Source organism: Berghia stephanieae, chromosome 6 (genome assembly GCF_034508935.2).
Source record: "Berghia stephanieae isolate SIO BIC M18660-M18661 chromosome 6, UCSD_Bste_1.3, whole genome shotgun sequence".
NCBI lineage: Eukaryota > Metazoa > Mollusca > Gastropoda > Nudibranchia > Aeolidiidae > Berghia > Berghia stephanieae.
The window spans coordinates 56,653,659-56,666,158 of record NC_088365.1 but is presented as its reverse complement, the minus strand read 5'-3'; the positions used below and the strand labels follow the sequence as shown (position 1 = coordinate 56,666,158).

The following is a 12,500-nucleotide window of genomic DNA, read 5'->3' as shown; positions in this document are numbered from 1 at the left end:
CACCCCTTCCTTCCAAATTCTTCCAATGGCTTCAATACGCCAAATAGAAATAAGTTGCCCTTTAAACCAAAAAAATAAAAAAAAATTAAAATAAATAATTTAAAAAAATTATTTTTTTTAATTAAAAAAAAAAAACAAAAAAAAAAAAACAAAAACAACAACAACAAGAAAACAAACAAACAAACAAACAAACCCACAACATATAAAAAAAATAATATTTAAAAAAAATAAAAAAATAAAATAAAAACAAAACCAAAAACCAAAAGAGGACATCCGAGATGGTCATCAAAGGATCCATATTAATAACATGAAGTATCAAACACGACGGATCGAAATAAAATCTGACAGACAAGAGATGGCTTAATGTCGTAAAAAGAAGAGGGCTTTAGTATTACATCATTACATTAGAGCTTTAAAAATCGAAAACATGATTGCGATGTTGTTTGGTTAAACAAAAATAAATAAATAAGTAAACACAAGAGCACAGATTGCTATTGCATGGTATACTGAAATAGTGAACAATTTTTAAAAACAAATAAATAAATAAAAAGAAAGAAAGAAAAACGAAATAAAACTAGAAACAAACAAAAAAATTAATAAAAACAAGCAAAACAAAAAGAAATTAAAAAAAAAAAAACAAACGAATATTTATTTTCCTTTCATATGCTACTCATTATTTGTTTTTTGTTTTTTTGTGTGTTATTCTTGCTTTTTTGATTGTTTAATGTTTTTTTTTTTTTTTGTTTTTTTTTTAATAACTTATTTATGTTACAGCTGTTTTGTCAGTAGGCGTCACCCCGATCGGATGATTAGGAAGCGAAAGGCCTTAAGTCAGTCAGTAAGTCAAACTCATTTATTTGTAGTCCGTTTCCGGCAGTTCTCAAGTCCGAGTCCTGCTTTAGGTAGTTCAAAGTTGAGTCCTTGAAAAGGGTTCTTTACTCACAACCCTCCCCACACTTAGGTGTAAAATGAGTACCGGGTCGATAACCGCGTTGTCTCCTCTAACATGCAAATCTGCCTACTTGAAAATTTTAAAATTTGTCATTTTTAGGAGATAAAAATCGTAGTCGCTATAGTTTACTAGAAAAATTGACCTTTTTTTTATATAGCGCTAAACGTGCTCAAAGCACTCTATAAGGGGCCCCTGACCAACAGCAACACTTAACATGCAAGTAGAACGTGACATGATGCCTGTAAGGAGATATTACATTTTTTTTCGGACACAGACAACGCCGTTAACGGCCAGGTACTCATTTTACACCTGAGTACGGTGAGAGAATGTAAGTAAAGAGTCTTTTCCAAGGACTCAACTACGCGCCGAGCAGTAAAGAGCTTTGAGCAACATTTTGAGGATTTTGCGCTCGATAAAAGCTATCATTAAAATCAATAAATAGATAAACTAATAAATAAATAAATAAATAATTGATTTATACTATGAATGACAACTGCGAGGTTGATGCTGAACAAGCTGTGGAGGAATCATCCCCCCTGATGAGGAATTGATGTAATAACAATGTTCTTGTGTAAAAGGGAATCACTGCCTCTTCGTTTAATGTTATTAATGTAGTACCCACTGAAGCAGAGCAAAGCCGTCACAATCTCAGACAAGCCTATCTCTCACCAATGGAGGGAACCAAAAAACTTGAGAGGGCAGAGCAGATGGGGGTGGTGGTTTTGGGGGAGGGTGATTGTCTATCTATCCACTTTAGACACCGTCTTTAGTTTGCTATGCTATCCACCCACCCATCCATCTTGTTTTGTTTCCTTCTAACAAAATCATCTTTTGAGGGATGTGATGTTGTTAGAGGCGCAGTGGATGGAGAAGAAACAGATTTATTGTCTTTGTCGAATCCATTTATTACTACCATGAAGATGATGATGATGATGATGGTGATGATGATGGTGATGAATTCTTTGATGGGGTGTGGGCGCGAAGATTCAAATCTTAAGCGGGTTGTTTGCACAAGAAGGCACAGCTTAGCCATGAGACAAAATGGCCTTACATAATAGTAATATATATATTTTTTAAATCCCCCCCCCCCCCCCCCCCCCGCGCGGTGTTGTCTAAGTGAGCAAAATAGGACTTTAAAATCTTGTTCCTCAAGGGGAACAAACACGACAAACAAACGACAGTGCCTGAAATGGAGCTCGAAGCCGAGATCTCCCGTTTTTCAGTGCAAAGCCTGAACTGCTTGAACCTCTCTTCTTCCTATAGATCGTATGTGCTTAGCTATGAAGCTCATAACATTGCCATCCGGAAGTATAAGGGACCAACACACAAAGCTCTGCGTAACCATGAACTTTGATAGTCTGGTTAATACAGTTAAGTGAGATTTACTCATAAACGTGGATGGCAAAAAGCAACAAATACCTGAGTGACGTCATGTTCGTTCTATCTATATCTATTCAATATTAACCAGTTAAGGGGCGATTTGGGTCTTTAAAAAATAATTTAATAATCTATATTGGGCAGTTTTAATTATTCTGTCTCATCATTGTAGGATAAAAACACATGTTTGCTGAAAAAAAAAAACATTATATGCGTTGATAGCCGTTTTGCGTCATGATTTGGGGGTCTAGCATAAAAAAGTATAGCAATCTGGTGGCAAATTTTCCGTATAAAACATTGTAGCATTTTGTGTCACCAAAGAGAAATTTTACAGATTTAGCTTATGGGATTTGTATTGGAACATTTCAAAGTTGCGAATCAAAACTTTATGACAAATTAATGTTAAAAATGTGTAATTTGGATTATAAGTCAAAATACACATTTTCTCTATTTTTAAAAAATCTCTCAATGGTGACATAATACATTATCTCTGTGATAAGTGTGGAAATTTTCAGACAATTACATGGAAAAGTTTCTGAGAAATATTGGACACAGTATCTCATATACCTAGAAAAATGAGATGTTGAGAAAATAGCAAAATAGCTTTCCGTTTTTCACACTATTCTTACCATGACACCATATTCGACCGTAATTTTCGTGCTTTTATAGTATATTTTGAGATTTTGCACACTAAGATAATAAAATATCGTTTTCAACCAAAATTTGAAAATCAATTTTTTAAGGAATTTCCCTTATAATTAGATCCAAACCGTCCCACACATCGCGAAGACCCAGTTTGACAGTTGTTGCCAAATCGATCGAAATTTGAAGGACGAGTTTTCTGGCCAAATCTTTTAAATACATTTTTCCCCTGGAGAACGGCAAGTTAACTGATTAAAAAAAAAAACACCCCAAAAATAAAAAAACAAAAAATAAAAACCGACACAAAACAAATAAATATTGTGGCCAAATACAAATGCAAACAACTGCTTAGTGAAACTGATAGATGAATACAGGAAGGAAAGCAAGCAGCTCTACTCACAGACTACTAGGATCCAGTGTTATCTATGGCTCTACTCGAGTATTACGACTAGATGGCTTCGGGAAGCTAATCCGTTGTGAATTCCATGGCTATCCAAGCAAAGATGCACTCATAAATACAGCCCTTGCAATATCGGTCGATACAATATTATGTAGTACGATTAGATACCGCAGAATATCATATTATCCTATATAATATCACCAACTCTGCCATATCCTGACAAAACAATTTTGCTAAAAAAAATTAATACTTCGAACAATTTATGGATTTAAGGACAAATAAGCTAAACTATATTTTTTCAGAACTTGTACAGAAGGAACGATATGACTTCACTCAGCTCTTTGGTTATTATTTTTAGTCAGCCATTTTTATGAGGAGTTCTCACTTAATTATATCAGACTATAAGACTAATAACAAAAAGATTGTGGAGGCCCGTAGCCTTAGCAGACTCATAATCATTACGTCACGATACAAGACGACGACTACCGAAAGAATGTGAACCAAGAGTTTTATTCCAAAAGTAAAAGCAATGGGGATCATTTTGTTTCCTTGAAAACTATAACTCTTTTCTTAGTCTCTTTAGGTAATCGTTAACTTATTTCGTGGAATAATTTTTAGCTAAGTGCGAGGCTACGACTTAACCAACGCCGTCTGATCTACTCAGTGCTGATGGTGCCAAAAACTGAAAAGGGAGGAAAATTTTGAATGATTGCCTTTGAGCCCCATTATTTTTACAGCATTCACCCCCCCCCCCCCCCCCCCCCCCCTCCCCCCCCCCCCCTCCCCCCCCCACACACACACACACACATTTTTAGAGTAATTGAGAGAGGTGATAAACTATTATCGATACTCTAGCTAATTTCTAGTGAGTGGGAAACTGCACCTATTTGTTACACCACACATCAGTACATTTTGATTGAGGGAAATATAACTTTAAAAAAAAGAGGATATTCCGCCTCTGACTCAAAAATAGCGGATTTCCGAGGAAAACCATCAGCATTGGATCTACTACACGACAACTTACGATGGAGACGTTGAGGCTGGCGAAGTTGCCCTCCTTGTCCGTGACGCAGGCCCCTTTCTCCTGACACTCGAGCACGTTCTTGGTTTGGAAGATGCCACCGTCGTATGGGTCCGTGTAGAGCTTGACGTCGTCCAGGCCGGCTGCCCAGGCGGAAGAGGAGATGATCCAGAACAGGGTCAGCACACATGAGACGATGAAGTCCTGGTAAAAGAAAGAAAAGAAAGAAAGTGTTGAATTTTACTTCAGCTGTAAGATCTAAACGTAAGCAAACTTTGACACCATAACCAAGCACAAGTAATACTACAACAACAACATCAACGGCGACGACAGCAGCATTATCAGCAGAATCAGTACTAACCACAAAACAAAAAACAAAAACTAAATAACAGCAAGAATGACTATAACAAATATAACTGCTACAGCTACTATTACTACAACGACTGCTGTTGCTGCTATTACAACGGCTGCTGTTGCTGCTACTACAACTGCTGCTTCTACTACTACTACTACAACTGCTTCTGCTGCTGCTACTGCTACTACAACTGCTTCTGCTGCTGCTACTGCAACTACTACTACTACTACTACTACTACTACTACTACTACTACTTCTACTACTACTACTACTACTACTACTACTACTACTACTACTACTACTACTACTATTACTACTACTACTACTACTATTACTACTACTTACTACTACTACTACTACTACTACTACTACTACTACTAACTACTACTACTACTACTACTACTACTACTACTACTACTACTACTACTACTATACTACTACTACTACTACTACTATTACTACTACTACTATTACTACTACTACTACTACTACTACTACTACTACTACTACTACTACTACTACTACTACTACTACTACTACTATTACTACTACTACTACTATTACTACTACTACTACTACTACTACTACTACTACTACGACGACGACGACGACGACGACGTTGACAACGACGACGACTTATCCTCCTCCTCTTCTATATTATTGCAGTTTTAAGGTCCAACTAATTAGGTCATGGGAAAAGACGCTCAATCGGTAGAAAGTTCATTTGCGACAGGATTATCTTTAAATTGCGTGAGAAAGAACCATTAACACTAACAGGCTATACGATAAATAAATTCTAGGACATCCACAGATTACATAACAACGACCAAAATATTCACTGCAGTTGAAGACAATCATAATAGTATGATGGAAATGAGAGAGTGAGAGAGTGAGAGAGAGAGAGAGAGAGAGAGAGAAAGAGAGGGAGAGAGAGAGAGAGAGAGAGAGGGGGGGGGGGGGGGAGGAGAGAGGGGGGGGGGAGAGAGAGAGAGGTAGAGAGAGAGAGAGAGAGAGAGAGAGAGAGAGAGAGAGAGAGAGAGAGAGAGAGAGAGAGAGAGAGAGAGCAAAATTCGACCGAGATCAATGTAAAGGACAGAAGGAATAAAGTAATTTTCCCCTTTGTGGTCTGCTTATAATTACATTGGATTTCTTCCTATCAAGGGAAACATGCCCATTCTATTAGCCGACGGGAGCACTCAATAAAAACGGCAAAGACACAACCCTTAGACCTTGAGCTGATAATATATTCTGGGAACATGGACGAAATAAAATATTTTAAAAAGAAAATGTATTATGCAGGCTTACAAAACTTTATAATTTAGCGACATATTGTACAGAGGTGTGTAAAACATGCCAAAGGATGTGCAATACTTTAACTCTTGTTAAGTATTCATTTTCCATTGCTGTTTCATTTTAACCATTCATAACAGCTGAATAAGTAGGGGTACTGCTTTAAAAAAAATATCGCCTATTTTAAACGCAATTTTGGAAAAAGACTCAAAAATTGACGAAGTTTGGCCACAAACCTATGTAGGTATACATATTTTAAAGTGACTAATTAATAATAATAATAATAATAATAATAATAATAATAATAATAATAATAATAATAATAATAATAATAATAATAATAATAATAATAATAATAATAATAATAATAGATCTTTATTGTCCATAAATATAGGCAATTTGTCATTTAGTTACACTTGTTATAACGTTAAACGATAACTGTAACATTGAACAAATATTTCACTCCTACTTATTCTCTCTCTCTCTCTCTCTCTCTCTCTCTCTCTCTCTCTCTCTCTCTCTCTCTCTCTCTCTCTCTCTCTCTCTCTCTCTCTCTCTCTCTCTTCCTCTCTTAATTAGGGAGTAGGTGCGTGTGTAAGATGAAAAGGCATGCACGAAACAGTGAAATACAAAGCAGAAATGAGCAAAATGGTTAAAGCGGAGAAAAGGGAAGGGGAGTGGCGGGGTGGCGGTTCGAAAAATGACACCACAAAAAGCTAAAAGCAATGAAGAAAGAAAGCAATTTTACAACGGGAACGAGCTATGTACGTGAACAGACTATGATTTGCATAAACATGAAGGATAATGATAATGACCCCCCCCCCAACATTTCTGTAATGGCCATGTCGTGTGTGTGGAGAGGGGGGGGGGAGGTGTAAAAAAAGACATGTAATCGTTATCTTGATGACGTAATAAGGTCCAGCACGGACGGAGCACAACGTAGGAAGAGTTCAATTCCAGTTATACAATTTTTTACTAAATATTATTATAAACCGATGGACTCGGCCAGACGGAGCATAACTGCCTATCGATGTTGCATATCCAAAAAATAAAAATAACGGTACCATCCTGATAGTGAATACCAAAATCTAAAGGTGCCTAAATGAGTCAGTAAAATGGATAGTAAAATAAAGAGAGTAAAACTGAATCATGTAAAAAAGGTACAATACAAAGTAAACAAAATATTAACCCTTTATAAATGAGGCGGTGACAAAAAGATTGTTTTTATGACGTTCGCCACAAAAACTCCCCAATAATAACTTTTTAAAAATTTGAAAGAAACAAGGAAAAAATTCGTTTCCATGAATTTATATCAGTTGAATATTGTAAAACAACACAAAAAACACGCGATCTAGCTCCAACAGAATAGAGGAAATAGTTTCTTAAGGTTTTTTTTTTTAAAGTGTGGACAGAGTATCAACCTTGTCAACACATTTTTGGCCTTATAAAAAGCTATAAATACTGTAGTTTTGATGCCAGATCGTTAAGTTTTGGTCTATTTTTCATTATTTAACCCGAAGAAACTGAGGAAATCGAATTTTTTTCTCAGTTTCTCCAAATAATTTAGTATTGGAATATTTTTGTGGCGAACGTCACAAAAATGACCATTGGCCCAGCCTCGTATTCATCAACGTTTTACCATTGTTAAAAAAAGAAGAAGAAAAAAAAAACAAACCAAAAAAACAACAACTTAATACCTGCAGGTAGGGTTTTTTTTAAAATACGCGGATCGTATTTGAGAAAACTGACTAATGACTGTCCACAGTACCTAGAGGAATATTAAAAGAAAAAAAGGACACCTCGACTGACAAGTTTGTATTTCACTCGACTTCATATTGGTATTGATCCACTTGTAGCTCTATATGGGATAGCCTGCTCCCCAACCACGCCCCCCCCCCCCCCCCAGCCCTCCAAAAAAAAATAAATAAATAAATAAATAAAAGAAGAAAAAAAGAGATGAAGGAGGAGGAGAAGAAGAAGAAGAAGAAGAAGAAGAAGAAGAAGAAGAAGAAGAAGAAGAAGAAGAAGAAGAAGAAGAAGAAGAAGAAGAAGAAGAAGAAGAAGAAGAAGAATATTAATTTGATTTATCATAGAAGGAATGTGTGAAGCATTGGAAAGGACGGGCGACTTACTGCGAGAACAATGCGGGTGTTCCGGCGGTAGAGCTCATCAAAGAACACGTAGAGTACGATGGCGCCCAGGCAGTACAGGAAGACGATGACTCCGACGAAGACGTAGAACTGGGCCGAGGATTTGGAGCCCTCGAGCAGGCAGAACTCTCCGGGTTGGACTTGCGTATTGCCCTCGCAGAGGGGAAGCTTGAAGCAGGTTTCCTCCAGGTCGTAGGGGTAGCTGGGGAGAACAAGGGTGGTGTTATGTGTTTTTGCATGTATGTGTGTGTGTGCGTGTGTATGGTCTTGTATGTATGTATGTATGTATGTATGTATGTATGTATGTATGTATGTATGTATGTATGTATGTATGTATGTATGTATGTATGTATGTATGTATGTATGTGATGGGATGGGATGGGATGGGATGTATGTATGTATGTATGTATGTATGTATGTATGTATGTATGTATGTATGTATGTATGTATGTATGTATGTATGTATGTGTGTGTGTGTATGTATGTATGTATGTATGTATGTATGTATGTATGTATGTATGTATGTATGTATGTATGTATGTATGTATGTATGTATGTATGTATGTATGGGATGGGATGGGATGGGATGGGATGGGATGGGATGGGATGGGATGGGATGGGATGTATGTATGTATGTATGTATGTATGTATGTATGTATGTATGTATGTATGTATGTATGTATGTATGTATGTATGTATGTATGTGTGTATGTATGTATGTATGTATGTATGTATGTGTGTGTGTCTGTTGGTGTGCATGTGTTTGAGTGCACGCGCGTGTGTGTGTGTGTGCGTGACGTAATAGGGGGTTACTGTTCAAAGTATGTGAACTCAGACTTCTTTACAATAGGGTCGATTAAAATAAAGTCTTACTCAATGCTTCAATACTGGCCAAATAGGCCACAATTCTTGTGATCGCTGTCGTGTAACCAAACGTCTATGCTCAATTTCAATTCGCTTTCACATTCGAGTTGATGCACGATACACAAATTAATATGCGAATTTATCACCTAAACAACTTAAGCGGGCAGCGTGGCTCAGCGGTACGGTCTTTGCTTCGTACCCGAGTTCGATCACCTGCCGCTGCGCTGTGTGGCCTTGAGCAAGTCACCTCGCCCTAGTTCAATTTGAGGCGCTGTACTGTGGCTGACGCCAGGGTTATTCCGGTTTTAAAATTGGAATAGACCCTGGAGACAAATTTCCCCTATGGGATGAATAAAGGGAATTTTATTTATTTTTAAATAGCATTAAGAGCAAGTGAGTGTATTTTAAATACAAATCTACGTTTCTCTCCAAAAAGATGTGAAAAAGACATCTCAAGGGAATACCGCCAGGGTGCAAGTAGACCGCGATTTGAACACTGGAACCTTGACATAAGATCAACATGAGCCTACGCGTTACCCCTGTATCACATGTGCGATGTCAAAGCACTTTTTTAATTATGTATTTTTTCTGTAAGGCATCGGGTACCGTCCGGTAAGGGCACCGGTTCAAATCCAATTCTCTTTTCTATATCTGTGGCCGACAGTGATCATTATATATACAATACCAGTGATAAATCCCCCAACTGAATACATATTTTTATGGAAAGAAACACTCCTAACCTGTAGGAGAAGGTCTTGGAGACGGGTCCGGTTTTGTTGTTCCATATGCCACAGTCTTTGACGGTAAACGTAGTGGACGTGTCTGGGCTGGTCGTGGTGGCAAACGCGAAGATGGCTAGTACCTGGAATAGAATAAGAATAACATACGACTATTATAATAGGTGTACTACTGTTAAACATTTGTAGAAACGCGTAAGCTCACTTTTCAAGAAATATAACTGCCGTTTGTGGAAACAATTCTTTTTTTCCTTTTAATTTGGTTTCATATTTTTATTTAATATTATTATTAATTAATTAATAAATTTTGCTAAACAGAGCGGTGTTAATTGCTATCCAATCTGTCTCGTTTTTCAAACACCATTCACCCCCCCACCTCTCTCATTTCCATCACTTTTTTCCTCACACCTTAATTTTATTTTTATACATAATTGTAATGGGAGGGTCGCCAATATATATAAATAAAAGTCTGGCAGGGTGGAAAGACATGAGAAATGAAGCCCGCACAACCAGTCTGAAGTACAACAAATGAGAAATCAAATAATATGATTAAAAAGAAGTCCTAGAGTGATGGACCCTTTTTAGGTTCTGTATCGTTTTTTAAAAAACTTGTATAGAAAAACGACTTGATTATCACTGTTCCGATCTGCGACATAGATGGATTGATAATCAACAGACAGACAGACAGATACACAGTTAGACAGACAGACAGACAGACAGACAGACAGACAGACAGACAGACAGATAGACAGACAGACAGACAGACAGACAGACAGACAGACAGACAGACAGACAGACAGACAGACAGACAGACAGACAGACAGACAGACAGACAGACAGACAGACAGACAGACAGACAGACAGACAGACAGACAGACAGACAGACAGACAGACAGACAGACAGACATACAGACAGACAGACAGACAGATAGATAGATAGATAGATAGATAGATAGATAGATAGATAGATAGATAGATAGATAAATAGGTAGATAAATAGATAGATAGATTTTTGCTTCTCTCAAGGCCGATGTTTTAAGTCAAGTCAAGACATGGGCAACACCTCGATGCCCAATGGACGAGATCAGTAAAGCACCACCACCTGATCTAACCCGACGCCTAATCTTATGGATTCCCCCTGTAATCCAAGAAAACACCAGAATTCTTTCACCACATAAAATCAGATTGATGACAGGGAAGTGAGAAATGTGAAAGCATTTTAAAAAATGATTTTAAAAAATAAGATTTATAAAAAAAAAATGGCTTTTATATAGAGCAATATCCAGTAAAAGTGCTCAAAGCCAACAGCAACACTTAACATGTAGGACGCGACATGTTAGGCAATATTACAATTTTTTCGGACAGAGACAACGCTGTTTACTCATTTTACACCTGAGTACGGTGAGAGAATCTCAGCGAAGAGCCTTTTCCAAGGACTCAACTGTGCGCCTGGCGCGGCTTGAACTCAGGACCTTCCGATCCGAAAGCGAGTGTCATACCACAAGACCACACCCCCCCCCCCCCCCTTCCCCCCCAAAAATGATAAATAAATATGATAATACCAAAAAATGGATGAAGGAATACATAAAATAAACGAATCAAAGTAAAATGATGGATGGGCGGGTGTTGACAGAAACCGGCGAGAGGATCAGATTCATTTATCCATTCAATAGCCAGTAACCAATAAAATGGCAGACCTTTACTCCTTTTTAAAAAAATTTTTTATTTTTTTTTCGTCGACCGCTGGAATGCGACAAGCCGGACGTATAGTGGATAATTTCCGGTGTGTCCCGCGGTGCCGCGACAACGGTAACAGGAAGTTTGAGGCCACTTTCGTCGGGTCTGGCACCAAACACCGGAAGGAAATAAGGAAGTCGGGAAAGATTAGGGAGGGGATACCGGGATACTTGCGTGTATATTCTATTCAATGAGACTGTGTTTTGTACTTCTTTCTTCCTCTCCTACCCGCAAAACTTTGCATTAACGTTTATCTGGTAAAATCAAATTTCAAATGGTCTTATATATCCTGGTCAGCGGTCTGGTACATAAAAGTTTGGAATTTCTCTATCAATGTTGTTATCCCACTCTCAAGATTACTTTAAATGAAAAAAATAGTTGATGAAGAATTATATAAAGCATTCCCACAATCTCAAAGCGTAATCTTTGCACTTTACCTAACTATTCCCCCTCCTCCAAAATATATAAAAAGCAAATCTCCATTTCGTGCAAAAAGCAAAAAAAAAAAAAAAAAAAAAAAAAACGCCTGGCAGGAAAGCTTTTGATTCCCGCGTTCTTTCAATCGCATTGCCTCATGTCAGGAACTCATTTGTTCATAATATTTGTATAATTCCTTACCAAATGAGAGGACAGAATGCGGTAGATGATTAATGTCGCTTGATAAAATATTCAATGGCCATATTCGCATTCTTGTTTTTTCCTACCGATCAAATACTTTATCTAATTTTTGTATCCATTTATCAAACACTCAAATGAAATGCGAGATTTGTTTGTCGTTAATGTTTGAAACTCGTTAAAGAGTTGCGAAAATTGACGAAAATTAAAGATCAACAGCAAACGGATCATTCTTGGACATCTTCAGTAAACAGCAGAACACTGTGCTTTGTTGACACACGCGCCTCCTAGAATATTACTACACTCTGTGTCTATTGACAAAGCCTCCACAACCAACTTCGAAATTTAATCAATCAAACA

At 37.3% G+C, this 12,500-nt stretch overlaps 1 protein-coding gene across 4 annotated transcripts in view; it reads right to left on the bottom strand.

Moving 5' to 3' along the window:
- The window catches only part of LOC144975315 (synaptophysin-like), a 98,924-nt gene that overhangs the window by 28,016 nt on the left and 58,408 nt on the right, over nucleotides 1–12,500 (bottom strand). For all 4 annotated transcript variants that reach the window (XM_078919276.1, XM_078919274.1, XM_078919277.1 and 1 more), the window contains exons 3-5: nucleotides 9,792–9,913; nucleotides 8,170–8,389; nucleotides 4,396–4,596 (exon numbers count right to left, since the gene is read on the bottom strand). In XM_078919276.1, the coding sequence (XP_078775402.1) occupies nucleotides 4,396–4,596; nucleotides 8,170–8,389; nucleotides 9,792–9,913 (543 nt within the window). The remainder of the gene's footprint in view (nucleotides 1–4,395; nucleotides 4,597–8,169; nucleotides 8,390–9,791; nucleotides 9,914–12,500) is intronic.